The sequence below is a fragment of the Ananas comosus genome, linkage group 15 (assembly GCF_001540865.1).
Source record: "Ananas comosus cultivar F153 linkage group 15, ASM154086v1, whole genome shotgun sequence".
Classification (NCBI taxonomy): Eukaryota; Viridiplantae; Streptophyta; class Magnoliopsida; order Poales; family Bromeliaceae; genus Ananas; species Ananas comosus.
The window spans coordinates 1,041,381-1,064,962 of record NC_033635.1 but is presented as its reverse complement, the minus strand read 5'-3'; the positions used below and the strand labels follow the sequence as shown (position 1 = coordinate 1,064,962).

Sequence of the window (23,582 nt, the reverse complement as noted above, 5' to 3'; positions counted from 1 at the left end):
TTATTATGGTAGTTGTAATAACTCTACAATAATTCAAAGTACATCTAGCCTTGTTGATCTACCAAATATTACTTTCTGCAGCGTTTCAGGACTACATTTTGAGGTTCTATTTTAACAAACTCTGCAACTACTTGAGTTGCTAATTTTCTTCTTTGGAGTTATATAACTATGCATATATTCTAATCACTATTTTGTACCGTCTCAAGTAGTTTTTTGATGTAAATTTCAATTGGAGTACGAAGTTGAGATGTGCTTTTGCAAAGTTCTCGTTTCAAGCCTTACTTTTAGCATTACTAATAGACTGCTGGGAGATTTTACTGCAAAAGCTGTTAACATGTTTTCAAATGTAGCCTTTTCATAAATGTTCTTTGAGTAAAGCTACTGAAAAAAGTTTTTAAGCCATTAAATCCTTCACCTTAAAATCTGCATGACAAATTCCACATATTACGAAAATATTAAAAACTTCAAATTGAAGCCGCTACTGTTTGAGCAATGAAGCTTGTTTTAGTTTAAGCTTTGGCAGTAAAAAAATATTGCAAGTTTTTGAACCTAAACAACAAAAAGAGATACGTATCCATACGTCCCATTAGGACATTTATTACTCTTTTCGGTTGCAAAATACTGGACGATAAGTCTCGAATGGACACAGGCTTTGACATTTACATACACTTTCATATTCTACTTGAATGCCATTTCCAAATGGCCTGTATATCGATCAATATATTGATAATTGTCAAACTATCAAATGCCAAATAAGAATATAAACGCTATGTTGCGATTGACACTGAATTACATGCACATAAGCACGAATCAAATTCAACACAGAAATTTCAACAATCCAATCCAAACGTGCCTAACGGCTACACCCTACCATTTTCTCCTCCAATAAGCATTCAAAAAAGTCAAAGCAGAAAAATAGGAGACTATTTTTCCACAAAAACTGCTCGTTAATCAAACTTCTGAAGCAGAATTCCCATGTCACATAGCAGCCTCTTTTCTTTTCTTTTTTTTATTTCCTTTTTATCTGTACCTTGCTGGCGGATGCAGCAATCAGTAGAATTTACAGAAGAACATAGAAGTATGTATCTATCAAGGAATTAAATCACTATACGCAGTAAAGCAATTAGCGGATGTAATGTTAAAGGAATAGCGTGAATGTATGCCTTTGCTAGTCTAACAGATGAGAATTGACCTTTAACCCTAGCGATCAACATAAAACATAACCAGACTAAAGTGTGAGCTTCACTTTACCTGTAGTTGCTTTTATCCGAAGTAAAGATCTCCGCAAGTCGGAATTTACACTCCTATAGCTACAGGCATCTATAAATTTTGTCCAATGTAGGGAAGTATCGATCAACTTTCTCCTTCCATAATCCATTCCTTCAACACGTGTTTCAAGACTTTCATCTTTTTCCGTGCTTCCTGCAGCACATAGATGCAAATTTCTCATCTTCATTTTATATTTATAACTGAATTATACATTAAAAATTTATTTTCCATGCTATTCTCTACATTCTTCTTTAACCATTTTATTGTTATCAACTGTAAATTGCCCCCATTTCATTATCTGAATAAGTAATTACAAAATGAAATTTTTGTTCAGTAGAGGGTTAAGGACTCACCATGCGGATATCGGCAACTCTTGTTTCCGCTTCACCTAGCTGAGCCTCTATTGCTTCCTCAACATTTAGAAGAAGCTTACGGTGCAATGCCTCTGTTTGAGGGAAACCAGCAAGTTCAGCAAGATGGTGTAAATATTACCAAAAGCAAAAGACAAACATCATTAGAGCAATCCTATTTTAGATCATCTTCATTAATTTATTGTGAAGAGTCATGTTTTGGTTCTGAAGTCTCCAAGAGAGCATGAAATCCACTTACTTAGCTTCTCTGCATTTCCTTTAAGTTCTATCTGATGTGCTTCAAACTCCTCAAGCGCGTTCCTGCAGTCCACAAGGTGTTGATTAACCTCCTCTTTAAACTTCGCATGTATGGTCTTCAGTTTCTCTTGTTGCTCTATCACATAATAGTAAAGGTCCAACAATAAGTAAATCAGTTAATGAGGTACACCAGTAGATACAGAAATGATGTAATGAGACAAGTTTGTTTGAAACAAGAACACGCAAAATATGCAATCAACGCATAAAAGGGTAGTAAGACATGAAAATTGTGAAGAATTGATAATTCGGCATGCTATACTAAATGTTTCTATAGAATGGTGATGTGAATGGCAGGTTAAGGTGTCAGAAAGTAACAACATCAATTGCTTTACATTTGTTGGTTATATCAATAATATGCTACTTTCTCCTACTAAGGTTACTACAGATGCATCTTTTCGTCCTGGCAAACCAGCAGTGCGTCATGAGTGGGGGAGTAATTCTACTGTCATCTTGTGTAGTAACTTCTTACCCAGGTAGTCTATAGACAATATTGTATTTATGTATTGGACCTAAGGTAAAATGTTTCCATACCTTGGAATTTCAATTCTAGGCGCTTCCTCTTGGATTTGCCAAAGCTGACAAACTTCTCTCTGCAAAATAGAAAGTAATGTTGCTATTAAGCTAATTTACAAAATGTATATCATTATTATTGCAGCATGAGATTATTATCTTATAACTTACACATCCGCCTCCATATTAGAGTCAGCATCCTGTAACTCCAGCTGTACTTTTTCTGCAGCAGCTAAGAGTATCTCAGAGCTTTTCTTGTCCGTATGAGACTTAATCTTTGTCTTAAATCTTTCCAGCACTAGTGCCAGCTGATAAACAGCCCTGCTATGGTTAAAATATGAGAATCCTTGAGATTAAGTGTGTATTACAATATTAAGTTACCAAAAGGCAAGACCTTTGTAAGGAGTTCTCTGGGAACTGTTTTGAAGCTTTATCTAGTAGAGCAGTTTCTTCTGTTCCTAATAAAAGGGAGGCCAATGAAGATAAGAGTAAAATAAAAATGAAAAAAGAAAAGCAACAGAGAAGAGGCAAACAAAATAATATATTACGGGAAGTGACAACGAGAGAAGGTGAAGATATGTTTGTTCTGCTTGCTTTTTCATTCTTGAGGCTGTGCCCCTGTTTTCTGAGAAACGTGGGAGTAGATTTGCAGTTCTCAGAGTCTAAAAACAATTTTTCAGGCCGGCTATATCCTGCATACGGAAAAGTAAAATTAAACATAATTAGAAATCTGTGGATCGGTGGCTACAAAACATTTTATCAATTTACCTATCTAGCTGCAGCTATCAAATAATTCATTCTCAAATATGAGGCAGACAAACATAGGATTAGGTACATAGTTAGATTAGAAGATTGCAGCAGCAACTACTTCATTTTCAAAGCTGGATCAGATACTTGTTGAAAATCCAACATTGACTAACTTAATTGACCGACATGTGGGCATGGAATTGGACCTCCTACAAGTGACAAACGCTGACAGCTTGCTAAACATAACAAGTACAATGTCTTACCGTCAATATGATTGTAAAGCAAGCATAGAGTAGCAAAGTTGGGAACAATGCCACTTGTCTAAACAATAGGAATACAAAAAATAGAAGCATATTTACCGTTGCTAAAGTAGTCCTTTCCTTCAGCGCTTCGAGTCATCTGATCTTCTATGGAGGTTCCAAATGGTTTCTTTCCAGATTCTTTTTCTTCCTCAAAGTGTTGAGGTATCACTTCTTGCGACTCATGAGTTTCATGGGTATCATTCTGATTAGCGCATTAAGAAACTACAATTGGACCAGGCACAACATCTCTTTCACCTACTCCTAGTCGTCTAGATAAACAACAACTTTACTGGCATTCTTAAATGTACTAAAGAATATCTAGATAAAGGATACAGATGATTCTTTATTCCCATCTGAAGCATAAGATCCTGTTCCAGAACAGTCCAAACTTTTCGGAAGAGAAGGACTACAGAAATCTTCATCCGGTAGTTCACTTTTTTGTGGAGATGCGCTGGCATTCATTGCAAAAGTTGGACTTTGCAGATCATCTCTAATGTCATTATAATTCGGCACCCCTGGATTAGAAACCTTTTCCTGGTGAAGGGCATTGTTTCTCCCTGCCATACTTACCTCATTTTCCCGTGATTGAGTTTTCTTCTTAAGAAATGGACTACCAACATAATTATGAGAGGTCGAACACTCATGCACTCTTCTTAGTGAATGGGTGTTACCATTTACTTCTTTTGGAGTCTCAAATTGGTCTGGTAAAGAAGGAGAACGCCCTGTTTCCTTGTTCTGCAATGATGCTTTATCAGGCACAAGTTGTTCTTGCTCTCTTTCAGTGTACTGCAATCTGTTTCCAGAAGGTGATTTTCTTGGAAAATGAATCCTCCGAGGTTCAACTTTAGCCTTCTTATTCTCAATCTTCCATTTAGAACTGTTTGAAGTGCCACTAGCAGTTCGTCCCACGTTGCTAAGTTTCCCTCCTCCATCATCAAAGGCAAAAATGTTCTTCTGTTCTTGTTTCTTCTTAGAGTCTGAGCTGAAAGAAGGTAATGGCTTTTTTCCACCTGGAGTCTTGTGCTGCAGCTTGAGTACTTTTGCAGGTGGAACTTTATTGCGCGTCTGGGAATGAGTAACAGGTCTCATTTTGACTTGATTTAGACTGGAATCAGTCTCAATTGGATCTGAGTTTGGTAATTTACCTTTTGATATATTATTCTCGTTCAATGTTCTTGTGTCCTCAAGATCAGCTAATTTCCCATCGTTCTGCTCATCTGGTGGAACAACTTTTGGTGACACTTCTCTTTGACAATTGTCATATAATGTTCTTGTTTCCTCAAGATCAGGTAAGTTACCAGTTTGCTTGTTTTGTGAACCAGCACCAAGTATCTCCCACAGCTTCATTTTGAGGGCTTTGTTTTTGTGGTCAGTCCTTACTATAGGATGTTCTCTGCTTTTATCTCCTTCCCGAATGCGCATTTCCTGTACTGTATTAAATGTAACCTTTTCAGCTTGTTCAATGTTTCCATCTGCTTCCCTTCTCTTCCTGAAAGAAAAGGTATCTAATTTCTTGTACACACCATCCCCTAACTGCACTACTGAAGCCTGGTTCCCGACAACCTGAACTGTCTCTGCCCCTGATGTTTCATAGTGGATAGATCTTGTTGAGAACCATGGCGAAGTGTTCTGTTCTTTAGGTTTTGTGGATATTTCTTCTGTGTCTTTAATCGTCCCAAGTATCCTATTTTCTTCTGGAGTTTTTCCCTGAGAGAGGTCTCTTCCTGAGGTAGTTGGCATGGCCACATTTAGCAACACTCCTGTTCCAGAGAATGTCTTTGGACATTTTTCAACTGCGATGCCAATAGAGACTTTTGGGAAACGGACAGATGGATAGTTGTTGCTGCCCAAACTCCGACAGTCGCTTGATGTGGGCTAAACCAGGTCATTACAGGATTACAGTCATCAGTAAGACAAACTGTTACGAATTTTAATATGTATTTAACAACACAAAAAAAATTGTAGAATTTGGTTAGAAATATAAACAAATGAAGAAATTGACCAAAAAAAACATGTTTAGCTAACTCTGGCAAATTGATGAAACAATATTGACAACATGCAAGTAAGAGAACTATAAATCTAGACACGCTACGTCCTGCCATGTTGTACTTAATTGCATAGAAAGGAAAATAGTAAATATAACTCACCTTCAGTACCCTCTGCAATTCGACCTCCCCCATTGCAGCCTTCAATGAGTTAATTAAATGTCGTTTGACAATAAGGTAGACCCTAGCAAGACAGGATAAGATTCATGTAACATAAATGGGGCAAATATTATATTGATTGAAATTAGTTCATGAAGAAGAAACTTCAGGGCAATTACTTGCAAATGCAGTTAGGTGGGAGATCAAATAAAAACAAAGATGCATCTGCCAGGCTTCACCCATCAAGAGAGCTCCAAAGGCTGATGAAATGAACCAAACAAGTGAAGAAGAGAAATAACAAAACGCAGAGAATTAAGTATTCATTGATCACAGATCTGAAAAAAATAGAATACTTTAGATTACAATCAAAGAGTTACGAAAAAAAAAAAGAAAAAGAAAAATTTTTGTTCAGTAGTTCTCCTAAACTGATCCCTACAGATAAGATTTCAGCTTGTTTACGTGCTGAAAGACACCAATTACCGAAAAAATATACAGTCATTGTTTTTCCACCTAAAAAGCATGATAAGAATTTTAGTAACTGGCAATGGAGAATAACACCATGAGTGGAAGCTCAAAACCCAGGTTAAAGTTTCAAGGTTTGCAATAGGTTAATAGCCAGTAAAAGCACAGTCAATTATCATAAAAATGAATTGAGAAAAGGTTAAGCTGAGAGAACACTTTTGCTTTGAATGGAGAACCAAGAGAATACTAGATTTGAATGAGAAGCATAATCCATATTATTTAAATTCAAAGCAGCAAAGAACACAAATCAGAAAAAGCCCCACAAATGTGCCCACCAACTAACTTAACCTTATTGTGGTGTCAATTTAATTAGAAAGCAGCAGATACGTGCATATGGTAACAACGTACACAGAGTCCCTAAGATCTCAAAAAATTCACACAATTGTTTGTGATTTGATAATTAAATCCAACCAAATTCTCGGCGACGCACTGATCAAATCTGTGGATGGAATATAGTTTTCCCACTCAATTTCATTCCACGAACTGCTGAAACCCTAGTTGATCAATACAACAAAGAGGCCTATACTAATTTTGATAATACATGCATAAAAAAAATCCAAATAAACTCAAACAAATAACAAACATCCGAGAATTGAACAACTCAGACACAAAACGCTAGCTACAATCAGATAAAACACCAACTTAGAATAACAAGATCTACCGGAAGCAACAATGACCACAAAGAAGCAAAGCAAGGATAGATCATATACAATTTATAAGCTAATTCAATCGTAAAGATGGATTGGAACAGATCCATGATAGATCGGATGCAAAATACAGAAGAGGCTTCGGAGATGAGATCAGGAATCGCATTAGAGGAAACGGATCGGAGTTCTCACCTCTTCTCTCGTCGTCAGAATCAAAGGAATCCTCGACACCAATCTCTCTCTCTCTCTCTCTCTCTCTCTCTCTCTCTCTAGGGATCGGAGATCTCACCCTACTCTCGTCGTCGGGCTCGGAGAGACCTTCGGCTCCACTCTCTCTCTCTCTCTCTCTCTCTCTCTCTCTCTCTCTCGCTCTGAGATGTGTAGTTAATTCGAAACTGGGAAATGGCGGGTTTTTCCCTCCGAAATTGTTTTAAAAAAAAATGTGCGGCGAAAAAGAGCGCGGAGGGTGTCGCGTGGTGTGGGTTCCAGGATGTGAAACGCGTTTCAAAACCATCTAGATAGAAGCAGAAAAGAAACGCGTTTCATGATGATGTATGGATTGAACCCGAACCTGACCGGGCTAAGACCCGTATTGAGTATTGTATTCGTACGTCTTCAAGATTGGGTTTGGGCCTCGAGGACACGCTACATTCTATGGGCCGTTTATTAGGCCTTTCGCAGTCACAGTATAGTTCCATCGAGTAGAGTGATACGCGTACACTCCAATACCTTCTCTAACATTACATAAAATTTTTCATTTTCCAAACTCAAAATCTTAATTTTATTTTTCACTACAGAAAAATTTTCAAATTCCCCTCTTTAACAAATGCTTTACAAGCGATTAACACAGTCGAAAACGAAAGCAAAACCAAATGCAAAAGTAAAAGTAAAAACGATACCAAACAAACAATCATGTATTATTATAAAGAGAAGAGGCAAGCACTATTCTGCATCAGAAATATGACAAGCCCAAAACGTACTCTACCTGTGCACTCACATGCATGAACTTACAAGGCCTTGCATGAAATGACAAAAATGCCCATACATTACTCGTGGGTGCAAAAGGTCCATAAAGTTATATCAAAGCTTAAAAATAAATAGGTAAAATATTTGATGCCATTGAATTCTCAAGAATTTAAATATATACATACATAACACCAAAGTCTGGCCGTCAAGCCAATAAAATACGAAATTCAAATCAAAATGTAAGCTTAGAAAAACACAAAAAAGAGAAACACAGGTGACTGCAAGTTTCCCCCCTCTGCCGCCGCTATAAGAATGCCAATGTAGTAATAATCTCATAACCAGAAGGCCTGCTCTTCCAAAACTAAACAACAAACGAACATAAAAATTAATTTTTTTAAAAATTAAAAGTTAGAATTGATGCAAAATTTCTCTCCGAAACTGGATCATACAATAATAAGATGCGATCAAACACTTACAGGAGGGTACTCTATTGATGAGGCTCTTGCTGTGGAGTCGCGGGGGAGTCGGGTACTATAGTAACTTGGAGGTCCCGACCTCGCCCAGATCGAAGTATGAATGCCACTTCAGCTGCCGCTATAGCAGCAGCTTCCTAAAGCATAGCAAGCCAATAAAGATTAAAAAATAAAATAACATAAACAATAATGGAAGGGTGTGACTATAGTTGTAGCGGAAAGACATCATTGACCTCATTTATCAGTCAGCAAATTCGAAGAGAAACACAGTTAAATTGATACATGATTTACTTACGCTAAAGAAATTTATTTACTTTTCAAGATGCTCTATGCATCAAACATTAAAAACTAGATCACTCCAGTTGGTATTTATGATGCATTAATCGATATTATGTTGAAAAGTATTCCAAGGAATATCTAATCAACTATCCACAATGACAAATAGGTGTGTTGGGAAAAGAATAACTGGTAACAAGACAATTATTAGTAACTCCATTTAAAGCGCCAATATAACAAAGATAGTAGTTACTTTCTTTTAGCAACTAGAAGGGGTCAATTACCTCTTTCCAACTCTTAAATTAATGAATTACAACGAAGATTCTGTTATTGTCCAAAATGTTACTACCATTTCCATAGCTGACAAATACTAGATTCCATCTGAGATATAATGTATTCCATGAAAGTGGAAAAATCTACATCCATATGATACCTGTCTCTGCCTTCGACGCTGCAAAATACTTATGGCCCATGCCATTATGTAGAATGGTAACAGAAATCCAGCAGCCCTTAGCAGGAAAAGCTGTAAACAACGTATGAGTATTACAATGTTTCAAGTGAAGGTTTTAAGTGAAAATATAAGGTAAAGTCAAGAAATAGAAGAAAAGCATACGATCCTCCACTTACTGAAAACATAGTAGAGGCATCATCATCATCTGCATCGCCATTTGTGATAGTCAAAGCATGCCTCAATAGCAAAAGGGCCATCAACTGAAAAAGAGAAAGATCCCTTAAAGTGACATATATACATTTATTGCCTGTGGTTTCCAAAATTATATGAAAAGAAAAGGAGAAACCAAACATAAAATAAGGAAAATCTGTTTTATGAAAAGAAAAGGAGAAACCAAACATACAATAAGGAAAATCTGTGGAGTGAGATGGCTTAAGAAATAATTGTTTCCTTGACATGCCAATTATCTAATACAACAAAAAAAAAGGAACCAAGAAATCCAAAGTACTCACTATCAGAGCAGCAGAACGGCAAAATGCACCACTGGCATTTGTAGCAGCATATTCGTCATACTCGGCTTCGAGAAAGCGGCGTTGTGCAGCTGCCACAGCAAGTATCCTAGGATCATGCAAATCCAAAGGAGTACCTGTAATAGTCCAACCTCCGCTGCAGGTTTGATAATCATATTAGCAAGAATAACAACTAAAGTACAATAACAACTCCTAATGAAAGAAAAAAAAATGTCAACTTCAATTCACATTGTAAGACAACAGAAGAGACGAAAATGTGGCAAACAGCTTGCCTGATGTCAATGGTGGTCTCATCTGGGTCAGCTCGGGGAGGTGCAGTGTACCCAGGCTTATATGGCTGCAGAACATTTTTGAGGAACCAAAATTTATATTCAATGAAATGACTGGACAATGCATAAAAATCCAACTATTTCAGAAAACTTTCAACTTAGATGATACAACCAATAAGAGAGGCTCAACATGTGTATAACAAGAATAGACAACCTAATTATGAATCTTAAGGCCTGGCCCATCCCATTTGAGCAAACACGCGCGCATGCGCGCATGCGACACACACACACACAGAGGGAAGAGAGAGACAGAGAGAGAGGAGAGAAGAGGACGATGAGGTGGTGGGCAAAATTGGGAGGGCTAGCAGGTATCTATCACCCCTGCCCCTTCTCCATGGCCCCATGTGGCAAAAAAAAGAAAATTAAAAAAACAAACTTATTGCTCTTTTCATCCAAAGTCAAATAATTACAATGTAAAGTATAAAGCCAATTCTAATCTACTCAAAAAAATATAGATCACTGAAATAAACAAAGATCCAGTATGAACACCAATTACAGGACATACATTAAATGACATAGTGGAAAGACCACATCTAATTGAGGATACACAAAATGAGTTTACGCTAACCTCATGGCAAATTTCACATGTTATATCTCTCTTCTCGTTGCACCAGCGCTGTACACATGCCCTATGGGCATACTGTGCAAAACAACAAATACAAACTTAGAATGTATCAGAGACTATGGAAAAGGAAAATAAATATATATGCAAACGTAAAAGCCATCACTCTCTTAAGATATACATATTTATTTTCATACTAATTACTTCCAAGGAAATATTTGCAGATTTATCATCTAACATGAATAAGATATTTCAAAAGGACCTCATATTAACAATACACCAACAGTGAAAAGGTAACTAAAGAATACTTCTGTCCAAATGAGTGCCTTTAGATAGTTGATGCATTTGTGAGTCTCAAAAACACATCCACATCTTGCTTACAAGCACTACACAGTTTTCTACAGCCCTAGAACGTGAAACAAATTGATTTGAACCCCTCTCATGTTGTTTTCTACTGTAATAATGATTACATGAAGACTTCTCAGATCATAGGTGTACATATACCAACATTGGAGATGCATGAACAACCATATATGCAGTTTGTACAGTCTCATAAGTCATAATGGTTCATACAACAAGTTTCTCCCCCGCGTGAACTGAGCAGGAAATTTCCATCCAAAAGCCCATCAAAACACAAGTCATCACTATTATAAAGTCATAAAAATAACTCAAGAATTAGAAATGGATTGCATTCAGCCCTGGAGTCACGTGGGGAACGGAAACGCCATGCGTGGTGGTTATTATATTTTTCTCAAGACCTCCTAGAACACCCTACACTAAGTTACTCCATGGGAACATGTTATGAGGCGCAGAGTTCAGTATATCAGATATCATAGAGTAGAATAAACAAAAAGAAAATACAATCATATATCGCAGTTAGGAACATAATCCATATCTTTAATAGGACACTCAAATATAATGAACATCCTATGGAGCAAGTTAGAGCGGGATCAAATATTTCCTTATCAGGTAATATACCTAAAAAGGATTAGCTAACAGCATTCAATGAAACCTCTTTCCAATTAAATTTAAAAACAAGTGAATGATTTCTGATGTGCATCAATTAACACGTAAAAAAATGACTATGAAACAAAATCCATAACATCTGCTCCAATAATTATCATGATTTAGCTACCGATTTAACACATGATAAACAACAATCATTCAATGGAAATATTCTGAAGATTTATTAGCTCATGCAGATAATCCATTTCTAAGAAGGAATTGAGAGAAGGCCAGGACCTTTAGACTCCCGCTGCAAGCGCACGGTGTCTCCAGGTTCTTAACGTGGTCTTCCTCCTGGCAAATGCGACACTCCACCGTCTGAATGAGCGGCTCTTCTTCCTCATTGCTAATATTCTGAGATATTGCAGAGGATGAAGTGGCAGCAGGAGGAAACCCCCTGCCAACCTCAACAGATGGATCAGTCCCCTGCTTTATCAGATTTTCGACATTCAATACCACATGGTCTCCCATTCCCGTTTCCTTCCCACCAAGTAGACAACAAATAGAACCAAAATTTCGTCCTTTTTTACGTGGTGTAGTCCTTTCTATTAATCAAGTGCTCCAATCCCTAAAAATATAACCAGATCCACCTACCTGCACAAAGTAAATACAATGACGCCTCACGGAAACAACAACTACGACTAATTCGATGAAGAAAACCCTAGAACACCAACAAGGAAGAACATAATGCTCCCAAAATCCCACAAACAACACACAAAAAAAAGATGATCAGAAGCAAAATAATCGAAGTTATATCCATCATAAACCCTTGAAACATCAAATCCCGAAAATGAGACCATGTAGATTACCGATACCAACAAAATCTACACCAAACTGAAGCATTCCTTCCATTGGATTCATCAAAGCAACAACTTTAACGAGAAAACAATTCATCATCATTGGAGCAAAACCAAAAATTCACCTACCTCGGAAGCTCTAACCTCTATAGGGATCAAGCGTCGCCTCTCCCTTTCTCTCTCGACCGGGGGAAGGGGAGAGAGAGAGAAACGAAGACGAGGAAAAGCGAGGGTTCGATTCGTTCGGTACAACGCGTAGACGGGGAGAGTGTTACCGTGACTCCGTCGAGAGGTCTCAAACACGATTTTGTCTACGCGGTATTTAACGGCCGTTAGTTTGAACGTTACCACCTTGAACCGTCCACGTCATCTTGGATAATTATTTCGAGGTGAGCCGTTATACCATATCTTAGCATTTAAACGCTCACTTTATTCTAGATAAATTATAACCAAAATTAATCCTTAGAGAAGTTAAAAACAAATACGTTTTTTAGATAAAATCCAATTTTTAAAAATTTTACAATGCTATTTTGTAAATAGCTTTGGTGCTTATATGTGCGAAAACGAGAAAATGTGGACTAGTTTATCCACAATGTCAAAATCTACATGTATGTATATCCACAAGTAGTTAGTTTAGTAGTGGCGTGTAAAAAATAACGCAACTGTAAATAATAAAGTAAGGAGATCGACTCGTAGACTTGTACCCGATCATTATTTTTTCTACGAGAAACATGCGTGGATAGTTCCCTATTGATTTAATAATTAAAGTTGTGACTTAGTAAAACTTAATAATGGTTATAGTCCATAGGACGAAGATATTGCATTAATAAGAATATTGCTAGGGTAATACAAGTTGGTATGGACTAGCGCAAAAATACCTAATATCATTATATATAATTTGCGCCGCCAAATATGACAGTGACTTGCGAAATGATATTATCCTAGGTTACTTACTATAAAATTGTATAAATGCATAATTTATCATTGAAGGTCGACCATTCATAGCAATGTGACTTGGCCGGGTCAAATTGGTTTTATGTCCTAGTTTAATTATTCTTAAGATGATACTTATTTGTGGAAATAATATTGTACACCTTACATATTGCTGGTCAATAAGGAAAGAATAGGCAATTACCTATGGATAAACTAGCTAGTGTATCAACTACCTATGCCTCAAACTAGCTAGTATTAATTGGGGTTTAATACTCTGAATTGATTGATAAAATGGAGCTAGATCATTCGATTTCTTGAGTAAAAAGTTATCTAGCTGCACTTGGAAAGAAGTGTAGTTGATATTAAAGTATCTACAACCAATCCTTTTTTCTTAAAAAAAAAAAAAAACCCTGAGGTAGATATTCTAGAGACATAGTAGTTATATATATGTTTCTTTGGTGTCAGCTATAATTGTAATTTTAATATATTGAACAAAATTGTAAGCCTATTTAGAATTTTTGAACCGTTTCATGCATATAGAAATAATAATATTTTGAGTCGCCATATACCAAACTAGACTTTATTAAGTCTTATATATTTGAATAAAGAGAGATCTTGTGAATTTCATTATTAAAATCTTACTTCTAGATTGGAAGTTATTTTCGAAGCCAAATAAAATTGCGCTGAGGATATGATAATCCCGCGAAACGTAAGGAAATTAACTAGGAATAAGATATTATTATGTCCCATTGACTTCGCGAGAGCTCGTGGTGTCGAAATGATTCGCCCAAAAAAAAACATGCACCGCACTTATTTAGCCAAAATTTGCGCATGGTCATTAATGATATCCTGTGTGGCGCTCACACGTACAATCGGTGCTTTAAAATTAATTATTATTATCACTTTTCTCAAAAAAAAATATTATTATCACGTTTATGTTTCGGAGGGCTTAGTTGGTGCTTTATAAAATAAAAAGTCTTGGTATTTTATTTCCTTTGTATGCCACCCACTCAATAAAATATTGATCTTACAATTTTAAAACTTAGATTCCTCCCTTTTTTATTTTTCTTGATAGAAGTATTATTTAAGCAAAAATTCAAAATTTATTATTAACCTTTTTTTTCTTTTGCTATAACTTTCCAATGCTTTATGAAAGGCTAAATTGCATATTCAGTGACACTTTGATTCTCAAACTTTAATTTTTTTAAAATTTTTCATTTATTTTTTTAAGTTGTTGCAATTAGATTTTACAATCCAATTTAATTGACTAAATATGAATGTGTTATTAATCTAAAAATAATATAGCAGTGTTATAATTGATGATGTGATAATAATTAAAATATTATATTATTTTTATATCAGTAATATATCAATATTTAGTCAATTAAATTATATTGTGAAATTGAATTACAACAATTTATAAGTTTCAAACAAAAAATCATAACAAATTTAAAAAAAAAAAACCAAAGTGACGCATGCACTCCATAGTTTGACGATCAAACAAGCAATTTAGCCTCTATGAAACAAGAGCTAGCTTACTAGATGCGATATTGGGATTTTCCTTCCATCAATTATATCATTTTTGTTATCTATATTTTATAATAAAAAAAAAGTTAATGGAACAACCCCCGAAAGTTCATGGATGATCTTTTATGTAGCAGTAATAAAGTGACATTTAATAATATGGATTAAGAATTGAAAACTTAAAAGAAAAAGGGAAAGAGTGAGACACAATTTAAAAAGAACATGAACATTGACATTGACAAGGTAACCACCTACGAGACCTTACGTTGCCCAAAGGTCAAGAACAGCTCAACACTTGGAGTAAAATCTAATCTAAAAGGCTTGTTTCTTGTCTTGTGAAATAGCTAACAACCAAGGCAGCTTTACATTACATCCAAAGACACAAAAATTTTCATGCAAAAATATACAGAAATTCCACAAGAGATTATTAGTGTCTTCAACTTTTCTACATTCATTTTTTATTCTCAATAATGCACTCAAATTGTAATAAAGCAATAGATATGGTCATTATCCTGAAATTGTAAGAGTCATGCTAGATAAGCTGTTGGTATCTCTGAAACCTTATCTGCTACAACACAACTAGTGATAAATAAGACCAACTACATAAAATATATAAAACGAGAGATCGGAAATGTGAATACATGTGCTCTCATCAGTGATGTATTCCAACCATTTAACTATGATTCATTAATTCATTTACTTGTTCAGCTTCTAATACGACAATCGGATAAAAATCTTAGCTTGTAAATTATGACAGCACTAATATAGAGTTCTTACATACAACCAATGAGCACGCTTCTCTTACTTGTTCTTCTTATCGTTTTCTAATCTGTAAGCATGGAATATGCCAACCATATACGTTGCTAACTTTAGCTTATAAACAACCATCCATCAATTTGAGGGCATTCCTACATCTTTCCTTCGATACATAATCATGATGATTCAATCCTCAATTCCGCTTGTTCTGTTAGCTCTTCCTGTTTTTGCAGTTCTATCCAGTGCTCAAGATTTTGATTTCTTCTACTTCGTTCAACAGGTAGGCTTCTAAACTCACTATTTCCTTTTCTTTTGTATCTTCTTTTTTTCTTTTTCAGACCTGCAAAATCAAAGTAGCATAGCCATTAGTTAAAGAGAAGATAAAAGAAAACAAGCTATCATTCAATCATTCGAAGGATACAGTAGTTGTTTGTACAGTTCAATCCTGCGAAACTTATCACGACCACTCAGAATTAGATAATCGCAATTGTGATTCCAGTATCTCATTGTTTGAATACCAGATCCTTTTGCAATAATCAGTTGGCATATTATACCTCAATCATGGAGGATCATAGCCTCCCATTATTTGTACAAATCTGTGTTAAGTGCTACATTTTCTACTTTCATGCAGTGGCCAGGTTCATATTGTGATACTAAGCAAAGTTGCTGCTATCCAACCAGCGGAAAGCCACTCGCTGATTTCGGAATCCATGGCCTGTGGCCCAACAATAATGATGGATCGTACCCATTGAACTGTGATAGCCATAATCCTTTCAAGTCATCGGAAGTAAGTCTCTCCGTACCCCTTCCCGCATCTATCATTTACTACCCTAAGAAACATTTGATGGTTCGTTCAACAAGTAAAAGATAATATTTTGGCTTCACTTGAGTGCAGATTAAGGAGTTAATCGGTCAAATGCAAAAGCACTGGCCCACCCTAGCATGCCCAAGCAACGATGGCTTAAAATTCTGGGGACATGAATGGAACAAGCATGGAACTTGCTCTGAATCGGTTCTCGATCAGCATTCCTACTTTGAGACTGCTCTCAGGCTTCAAAAAGAGACTAATCTCCTTGAGATTCTGAGAGAATCTGGTAATAAGGCCTCCTGGCTCATCTCTTTTATGTCTAGACGCCAACAGCTTTTTCGCATATATTACCACCCCAGCCCTGCAAATTTGCGGAAGTATGCACAGAGCTTGCATTCATGTGCATAACCCTGAAAGCATATTTCTTTGAGGGGTATAAATGTGAAAACTGTGTTTATACAATATCCCACCATGAGCAGGTGAGGTAAGAAGCAGAGTTTTCAGGGGCCAGTGCACCAATACTGACTTTTCATGAATGTATGCATGATTTCATGTAATTGTACAGGATATATACAAAAAAGAAAAAAAAGAAACAATTATGCCAAATTCCATCTGCAAATGTTCAATAAATTAAGGTTCTGGATATCTTTGTAGGAATCAGACCAGGTGGCTTTTACAGGCTGGATGAAATCAAGGAAGCAATAAAGGAAGGTCTAGGATTTGCACCAGGCATAGAATGCAATAGGGATGAATCGGGTACCAACCAACTGTATCAGATTTTCCTATGTGTTGATAATTCAGGAAAGCAGATCATTGAATGCCCCGTGTTTCCAAGAAGCAAGTGCCGTGATAAGGTCGAGTTCCCAGTCTTCCCAAGTATCACAGAAGAGGGTCAAAGTTCTTTTGAATGATGTAATAATAGATAGATTAGCAAGCACAGCTGTTTGTTTTCTTTGATGATTGCAATTTAAGTACCTTGGTGCTTAACTAGCAGTTAATGTTACTTTGGTTAGGCCTATCCGGGTATCAATAAAGTGATCTTTTTCTGCACCTTTGGATTGATTGAATCGTTCTTTGGAGATGTTGTGTATCTGTCCTATTATCTAACTCTAACAAATTTGATCGAATTTCCCAAGGTACAATGCAAGTCCTGGTAACCTGATGAAATTTTACCTCAAAAAACCTCAGATATACTTATTTCTTCATTCTTGAGAGATTCAGAGTCCAAGTGTCTTTAGTAACTCAGAACTGAGAACACAAATAGCTGGACTCAAGTATATTTCTGATTCTGAAGACTCAATTAAGTTTATTCCTGTTGATGATACTGCCAGTGAACAATGACTGATTTGATCTCTCACATGTACCATTCACATTTTCCAAATGGTACCACATGATAAATCTTTGACAAATCATCAAAAAAAAAAAGGGAGTACTCAATGGAAAAACATACTAAGAAACTAGATTACGATGTAAACAAAGAATAAGGTTGTCAAAGAGATCGACTGATACAAGGCTGAAGACAAAAGCTGTTATTGAATAGCCTATCTCGGACTACAACACTATATTGATTAACGACTAGCTTATGTAGATATGAGGGGCTGAGAGAGAGAGAGAGAGAGATACCGCATACAATACACAGCTAACGGGACAAGAAACCATATTGTGAGATTGGAATCTCGAATGCGATCATTCTCTCCCCCCGAGCAAATCCATTACGGTCATAAGATGATATCTCAAAAATGTTCAAGTCCTTGCATGCCTTGATTAGCTCCTCACCTACCCTTTGAGCAGCTTCCTGTGCTCGTAATTCAGAATAGATAAATGACAGCCAGTATAAAAGGTCAATTTATTTCTTTTCCAACAAAAGAAAAAGAAAAAGAAAAAGAAAAGATGCCATAATTTTAAAAGTCTATTATCCAGAAAAGGTCTACTATTAACCACACCAAGATATCTAACAGCTAATTAGAATCACAATGGTTGGAAATTGGAACTTAGAACAGACCATCATAGATTTGAGAAGACACGAGTGAAGAAGAAAAGAAAGATGAATAATGCAAATTGAACATTTTAATGAACGGGAAATAATTCTACAAATTAAAGCAGATGTACTAACCATTTTACTACAAGGGGGTTCGCCACAAATGGATTTCTGCGAGGTGCTGGCATAGAAGAGAGTCTTCTTATTTTGATCATCAACAAGCATGGCGTAAAGTTGCTTGTTCGAACAGAAGACAGAGAGCCTTGGCTTTGTAGGCGTGCCGTTAAACTTCCAAACAGGAAAACATGAACAAGATCAATGGGCATGTACATACCTAGAAGTCGAAGAGATTAAGATGCATATAAAATTTAGAAGGGAAAAAAAGGGGGGACAAAAACAAGATTCTCAGTATTTCAACAACCAACATAAAATATAAACATCAGCTTGGCAAGTGATCAATAACACATACACCTTGAGATAATAAATTTGAGCTCTATTATTGCACATTACATGGACATAACAGTAATTTACTGCAACACAAACTACGAAAGAGTTTGCTTTTCATCAAATTGCAGGGTCAACATACCACCCGAGATGCCACTCTCTACTATACTGATTACATGATACAACAGTGGGGGGGCACGTAAAGTGAATGTGAACATGCTCCAAAAAGTATTTGCATTGCATTTTCTATCACATTAACATATTTCTAAACGTAGGCGACCAAACCCCTTCAGAGCAACAATTCCACCCATTTAACTACCAAATAGAATAAAAAAAGACGCGTAACGATTCACAACAATAACTTCAATCTAGCCACATCAATGGAACAGTAACTTTGATCGCGCCATTTAATAATACACAAAGAACAACTTAATTTGTAGCTTTTGTACATAGAATTGAAACAGCTGCAATAGAAATATCTTTCTATAAACTATGCATCAACATTAAAATTTTCAGCCTAGTTACATTATCAAAAAAAGAAAAGGACACCCAACTATACCTTCCTTCGCATCCTACGGTCTCTGACCTTTGCACTCTCTGTTTGAGTATTATTTTTTGCCTCAATTTTCGTAAACAACCAAGAAGCCTCTCCAAAAACAAAAGATAATACAATCTATTAGTATAAATAAAACTGAAACATTAGCATAAGGTTTGAGTGTTAATAAAACTTACTACGTTGGTGGGGCGAGAGTACACAAATCCTATTAAAGAGCGGAATTGTTAGTCTCTTATACTCGACCGAAATAAACCCAAGTGACCCACCAAGCGACGAAGACGAAAACAAGGCCATGGAGACCAAAATCCAGAGCAAAAAACCAACTTTTTCACTGAGGAATTTCGTCGAACACGTGGTGTGCAACCCCGCACGCAAAGGATGCCACAAAAGCCCTAATTTTTGCTAGGAAAATCAATGGAATTGGGTTTTATGCTTCGGTTTGATGCGCATCTGCGAAGGATTAATAATAGGATTTAGAGGTTTAGTGTTGGGCCTGAGGGGACCATCTCTTGTACAAAGACATTTCTAAGTACATTAGCGCGTATTTAATCCAAAAAGAAAGAGTACGTTAGCGCGTGAAAAGTGTTGGGTACAATCAAATACTCCAGTGGCCAAACATAACCGTAGAGTGCACAGTGCCACAGAGCACTTTGCGTACAAACATGTGTATTCATACTCTTGATACTCAATATTTAAAATTTTGAAATAACGGCGAGCTCAAAAAAATAAATTTTAAAAAATATCTGGTAAATACATTATCTGCATCATCTAAAGGTTTTTTAAACTAAACATTAGCATTTTAAGAATGTATTTCTTAGACATTCATTGTGTAATTAAACCTCATAAGTTTCGAACAGTTTCAAAAATTAATTGTTTGCTAAAAAGTAAAAAAAAAAAATACTTTGAGGCTGTAATAGGTGCATTAATAATAATTTCTGCACCCTGCTCATCCTAACTCCATTATTTTTTCAGGTATCTAATTAAAAATATTTAATACTATGAAGTTTTTTACAATTTTACAAACTCTGGAATAAAAATGATGTAAAATTTATATCCACATGTAAGTATAAAGTAGCATTTTACAATTTCTATTTATTACTGTAGCTTCTGGGCCTACGATTATTAAAACATTTTGGCCTGTCACGTTGGCCGCGGACCACCTAATAAATGTAGCGTTTGTCGCACCTCCAAGTTGACGCACACGGTCACACCACCTATGATCTACAGCATTTATAAGTGCGAACTTAGTTTCAAAATCACTGTGAGGATTCAAATCAAGCAACGATCGATTTGAGAAGATCGATTCCACCGTTGATGTGGTCCTAGTTTGATAATGACGTGACTTAATTCACAGTGTTCATACTATAAAAAATTTAAAATATTAAAAACTACTGATAATTTTTTTTTCTAATATATTAAAGTTACAGTTGCAACCGCTATCGGTAAAGCACGTGGCTACATACGATTACAAACTGCAATTTTATAATAAAAATAAGAAAATAGTAAAACACTTTTAGAATTTTGAATTTTGTATAGTATAAAAAATGGTTGATTCCGTAGAGCTTCCTGTAAACATATCGAATAACATATATATTTCTACAAAGCTTAACTTTTTATAATTATTCCTACAAAAATTCTAACATTTTCGAATATATTCCGACTGTTAGGATTTGTTAGAAAAATATAATAAACCATATATAAAATACTTAACCCTGGTTAGTGAATCAGGTAAATTGATCTTTTTATCCCTTTTATATTATTTGTGATGATAGAAAGAAGTACGACCGTTGAAAATTTTTGAAAGAATATTTATGCATAATTCTAACAGTTGAGGCTTTTAGGGAGATATATTTGCTATAGCGAAATTGTCATTTTACTTATTTTCTATTAAACAGTGCTACAATTAACGGTAACAAACCAGAGGGCAAATATAAATACTACTGGACTTTTGCACGAATAAATATAAAAATTAAATTTTATAAAAATATATTTGTTATTTGATGTTGATATATTTACAAGGAGGTGTATAAAATTAACTCTATAAAAAAAAAAAAAAGAAGTATTTTTAAACACGTACAGCATCCATGGGATGGTACTATTTAATTTTCTTTTTTTCCCCCCTCTAGAGAAATGAGTGTTGATGCATGGGTCCGAGGCGCCTATTTAGTATTTACGTCAACTTTTGGTTTCGTACAAAACCCCCTCATCGCTCGGGTTTGGATCCGGTCAAGGACTAGACATACTGCTGTACAGTGTAGAAAATCTCTCCGCGATGGTACAGATGATGTTTCGTTACGTATCACGGGGTGGATGCGATGACACGTTGCACCATTTATTTATTTATTCCTTCATTTATTACCACTACTACAAACTACAAAGCCAAGTTTGATGGTACTTCATTCTTCAAAAAAAATATATTATATGTATATCAGTATAATTATTTTTTTTATATATATATATAAACATAAATTTTATACCATATATATTTTAGAGTTTACAAAATTGTTTGGATGAGTAAATATAGGATGTGTACCAACCAAATATTTTTGGTTGGTATATAGACACACTATGGGCCTGTTTATTTGTACGAAAGTGGGGTGGAAGTGGAAAGGAGAAGTAATTTTCGGTGAAAATAGACCACTTCCGTTGTTTGGTTCATCATAATTTTATTACGCCCGAAAGTCTAGTTCACCCAAAATAATAAAATTGACTTCCCCCTCCCATGGGACGAAGTCAATTTCGGTGAGGTAAAAAGAGACAAGAGTGGGAATTAATGTGTTAGGGTTAAGGTTACCCTCTTCTCTACTCTTTCCTCTCCCGAGTTCTAGACCTAACTCCAAATATATTCAATTGTAGAAGTAATTAAATTTTTTATTTTGATTGTATGCTTAAAATATGATCAAATTTGGTAAGGTAAGTTTTAATATATTTTTTGTTTAATTTGTATATTTTGAAAATGATGAAAAATGAATTTGTTAAATGTTAATAATTTTTTAACTTTATAATTTTATTTGTTGTATTATTATAATTTATATGCAAACAAATAATCAGATTTTGTAAAATTTTATTTTATAATCATACATATATAATATTATATGCATATATAATTATATTAATTTTTATTTATTATAATTTATTATTCACTAAGTTACAAAATAAACAATGATATCACTTCGGAGGTAAGTATACCGGGAGTGAAGAGCTATACTTTTTACGTCATCTACTTCCAACCAAACAAACAACAGAACTCGCTGAATTGCACTTCCACAGTTAGAAACAAATAGCAGAAGTGAATTAATTTATTACCCGAACTCCACTTCAACCCAAAGTTCACTTCCATCGCAAGTCTACTTACGTTGAAACAAACATGCCTTATATGATTGATACAAAAGTTAAATTCAAATTTTGGTGCTGAAAAAAAAATATCAAACAACTAATTTATACGGTATTTGTTGGTGTTTAAATTATTTAATAACCACTACTGTTTAGAATAAATAATTATTAATTTTCTTCTTGCGTGATAGGTTTGGAGTTTGAAAGTTGTCTTTTATAAAAGAGGACAGATAAGTATATATATAGCATGCAGACATTTTTAGCAAAAGGGGAAAAAAAAATCTGCTGTAAAAATAAAAAGTAAAATTGTATAACCAACCCGTCAACAACAAGTCTTTTTCTTTTTCTTTTTTTTAAGCCACTAATTAAAATGCAGTTCCATTCAGCGAAAGAGGCTAGCTCGAGCCCTTAAATTTAGTAGAACCACTATTAAATCACAAAAATTTAAAATTAATCAAAATAATTTAGACCTAATTAATCAACAGCTAAAATAGTATGTAGTTACTACCCGTCAAAGTACAATTTTACCAAGATAAATTTATGCTACTTGTACCAGTAAAAGTGAAAAACAACACTATGCACCCAAGTGTAAAAATCCCTCAATTATTGTCGATTCAGTGCAGGCCCTCCTCTCCTTTGCTTTCATGTGCCAAAAAACACAGAGACATCTGCCAAGTCATATTGCTCCATTGGATCAACTGTTTTTGCCACAAATAATGCTCTTGATTCCTAGGAAGAATCAATTATCTCTTTAATTATTCTGCGCATGCTTTTTCATCACATTTGAATCATATCATAACTCTAAAATATATATTTGGCCACTAATCTGCTGAAATATGAAAACGAATTGTATTTTATCTGTAGTGTTTAAGAGGATCATTTGGACTGACCGTCCTTAGCGCAAGTGACAAAGGGCTTTGTGGTTGGTACTCGAGGTTCCAAGTTCGAATCTTAGTTGATTCACATTTTCAGTTAAGTTTATTTCTAAATGAAATAAACGAAGTAGGTGACATGCTACTTATCTCTCTCAAAAAAAAAGAAAAAGAAAAAGA

The 23,582-nt window shown here is 35.3% G+C and overlaps 4 protein-coding genes across 6 annotated transcripts; 1 reads left to right on the top strand and 3 right to left on the bottom strand.

Moving 5' to 3' along the window:
* On the bottom strand, window positions 684-7,143 carry LOC109721193 (meiosis-specific protein PAIR3). Its single transcript, XM_020248644.1, has 12 exons — window positions 7,002-7,143; window positions 5,820-5,900; window positions 5,644-5,725; window positions 3,830-5,371; window positions 3,554-3,698; window positions 2,996-3,139; window positions 2,842-2,905; window positions 2,619-2,768; window positions 2,469-2,527; window positions 1,879-2,013; window positions 1,623-1,714; window positions 684-1,422 (listed from the first exon to the last, which is right to left on the bottom strand). Exons 3-12 carry the CDS (start codon window positions 5,674-5,676, stop codon window positions 1,354-1,356), a joined length of 2,433 nt encoding a protein of 810 aa, XP_020104233.1. The 5' UTR covers window positions 5,677-5,725; window positions 5,820-5,900; window positions 7,002-7,143; the 3' UTR covers window positions 684-1,353.
* On the bottom strand, window positions 7,837-12,480 carry LOC109721679. Its single transcript, XM_020249402.1, has 9 exons — window positions 12,328-12,480; window positions 11,639-11,995; window positions 10,403-10,474; window positions 9,778-9,842; window positions 9,488-9,641; window positions 9,152-9,235; window positions 8,958-9,047; window positions 8,252-8,385; window positions 7,837-8,136 (listed from the first exon to the last, which is right to left on the bottom strand). The coding sequence occupies exons 2-8, from the start codon at window positions 11,870-11,872 to the stop codon at window positions 8,263-8,265; spliced, it is 822 nt and encodes a 273-aa protein (XP_020104991.1). The 5' UTR covers window positions 11,873-11,995; window positions 12,328-12,480; the 3' UTR covers window positions 7,837-8,136; window positions 8,252-8,262.
* LOC109721839 (50S ribosomal protein L18) lies at window positions 15,239-19,850 on the bottom strand. 2 transcript variants are annotated; one of them, XM_020249644.1, is made up of 5 exons: window positions 19,374-19,847; window positions 19,201-19,289; window positions 18,333-18,485; window positions 17,843-18,014; window positions 15,239-15,751 (listed from the first exon to the last, which is right to left on the bottom strand). In XM_020249644.1, exons 1-4 carry the CDS (start codon window positions 19,489-19,491, stop codon window positions 17,859-17,861), a joined length of 516 nt encoding a protein of 171 aa, XP_020105233.1. In that variant the 5' UTR covers window positions 19,492-19,847; the 3' UTR covers window positions 15,239-15,751; window positions 17,843-17,858. The 2 variants fall into 2 exon arrangements, with proteins under 2 accessions (XP_020105233.1, XP_020105234.1); XM_020249645.1 differs by lacking the exon at window positions 15,239-15,751 and having other exon boundaries at window positions 17,837-18,014; window positions 19,374-19,850.
* Window positions 15,556-17,269, top strand: LOC109721838 (ribonuclease 1-like). Of its 2 annotated transcripts, none has more exons than XM_020249641.1 (4): window positions 15,556-15,691; window positions 16,043-16,198; window positions 16,307-16,505; window positions 16,874-17,269. In XM_020249641.1, exons 1-4 carry the CDS (start codon window positions 15,590-15,592, stop codon window positions 17,128-17,130), a joined length of 714 nt encoding a protein of 237 aa, XP_020105230.1. In that variant the 5' UTR covers window positions 15,556-15,589; the 3' UTR covers window positions 17,131-17,269. The 2 variants fall into 2 exon arrangements, with proteins under 2 accessions (XP_020105230.1, XP_020105232.1); XM_020249643.1 differs by having other exon boundaries at window positions 15,610-15,691; window positions 16,033-16,198.

What these genes read in the sequence shown, in the direction of transcription:
- LOC109721193 (XM_020248644.1), bottom strand. Translation starts at nt 5,676, where the DNA reads ATGGGGGAGGTCGAATTGCAGAGGGTACTGAAG. An exon ending in AAAGGACTACTTTAGCAACG is followed by an intron (nt 3,140 to 3,553) that starts GTAAATATGCTT and finishes TTCCGTATGCAG; the next exon opens with GATATAGCCGGCCTGAAAAA. An exon ending in AGGAAATGCAGAGAAGCTAA is followed by an intron (nt 1,715 to 1,878) that starts GTAAGTGGATTT and finishes TCCCTCAAACAG; the next exon opens with AGGCATTGCACCGTAAGCTT.
- LOC109721679 (XM_020249402.1), bottom strand. Translation starts at nt 11,872, where the DNA reads ATGGGAGACCATGTGGTATTGAATGTCGAAAATCTGATAAAGCAGGGG. An exon ending in CTTGCAGCGGGAGTCTAAAG is followed by an intron (nt 10,475 to 11,638) that starts GTCCTGGCCTTC and finishes TGTTTTGCACAG; the next exon opens with TATGCCCATAGGGCATGTGT. An exon ending in GCCGTTCTGCTGCTCTGATA is followed by an intron (nt 9,236 to 9,487) that starts GTGAGTACTTTG and finishes TCTCTTTTTCAG; the next exon opens with TTGATGGCCCTTTTGCTATT.
- LOC109721838 (XM_020249641.1), top strand. Translation starts at nt 15,590, where the DNA reads ATGATGATTCAATCCTCAATTCCGCTTGTTCTGTTAGCTCTTCCTGTT. An exon ending in ATCCTTTCAAGTCATCGGAA is followed by an intron (nt 16,199 to 16,306) that starts GTAAGTCTCTCC and finishes ACTTGAGTGCAG; the next exon opens with ATTAAGGAGTTAATCGGTCA. An exon ending in TGAGATTCTGAGAGAATCTG is followed by an intron (nt 16,506 to 16,873) that starts GTAATAAGGCCT and finishes ATATCTTTGTAG; the next exon opens with GAATCAGACCAGGTGGCTTT.
- LOC109721839 (XM_020249645.1), bottom strand. Translation starts at nt 19,491, where the DNA reads ATGGCCTTGTTTTCGTCTTCGTCGCTTGGTGGGTCACTTGGGTTTATT. An exon ending in ACTCTCGCCCCACCAACGTA is followed by an intron (nt 19,290 to 19,373) that starts GTAAGTTTTATT and finishes TTGTTTTTGGAG; the next exon opens with AGGCTTCTTGGTTGTTTACG. An exon ending in AACCCCCTTGTAGTAAAATG is followed by an intron (nt 18,015 to 18,332) that starts GTTAGTACATCT and finishes TTACGAGCACAG; the next exon opens with GAAGCTGCTCAAAGGGTAGG.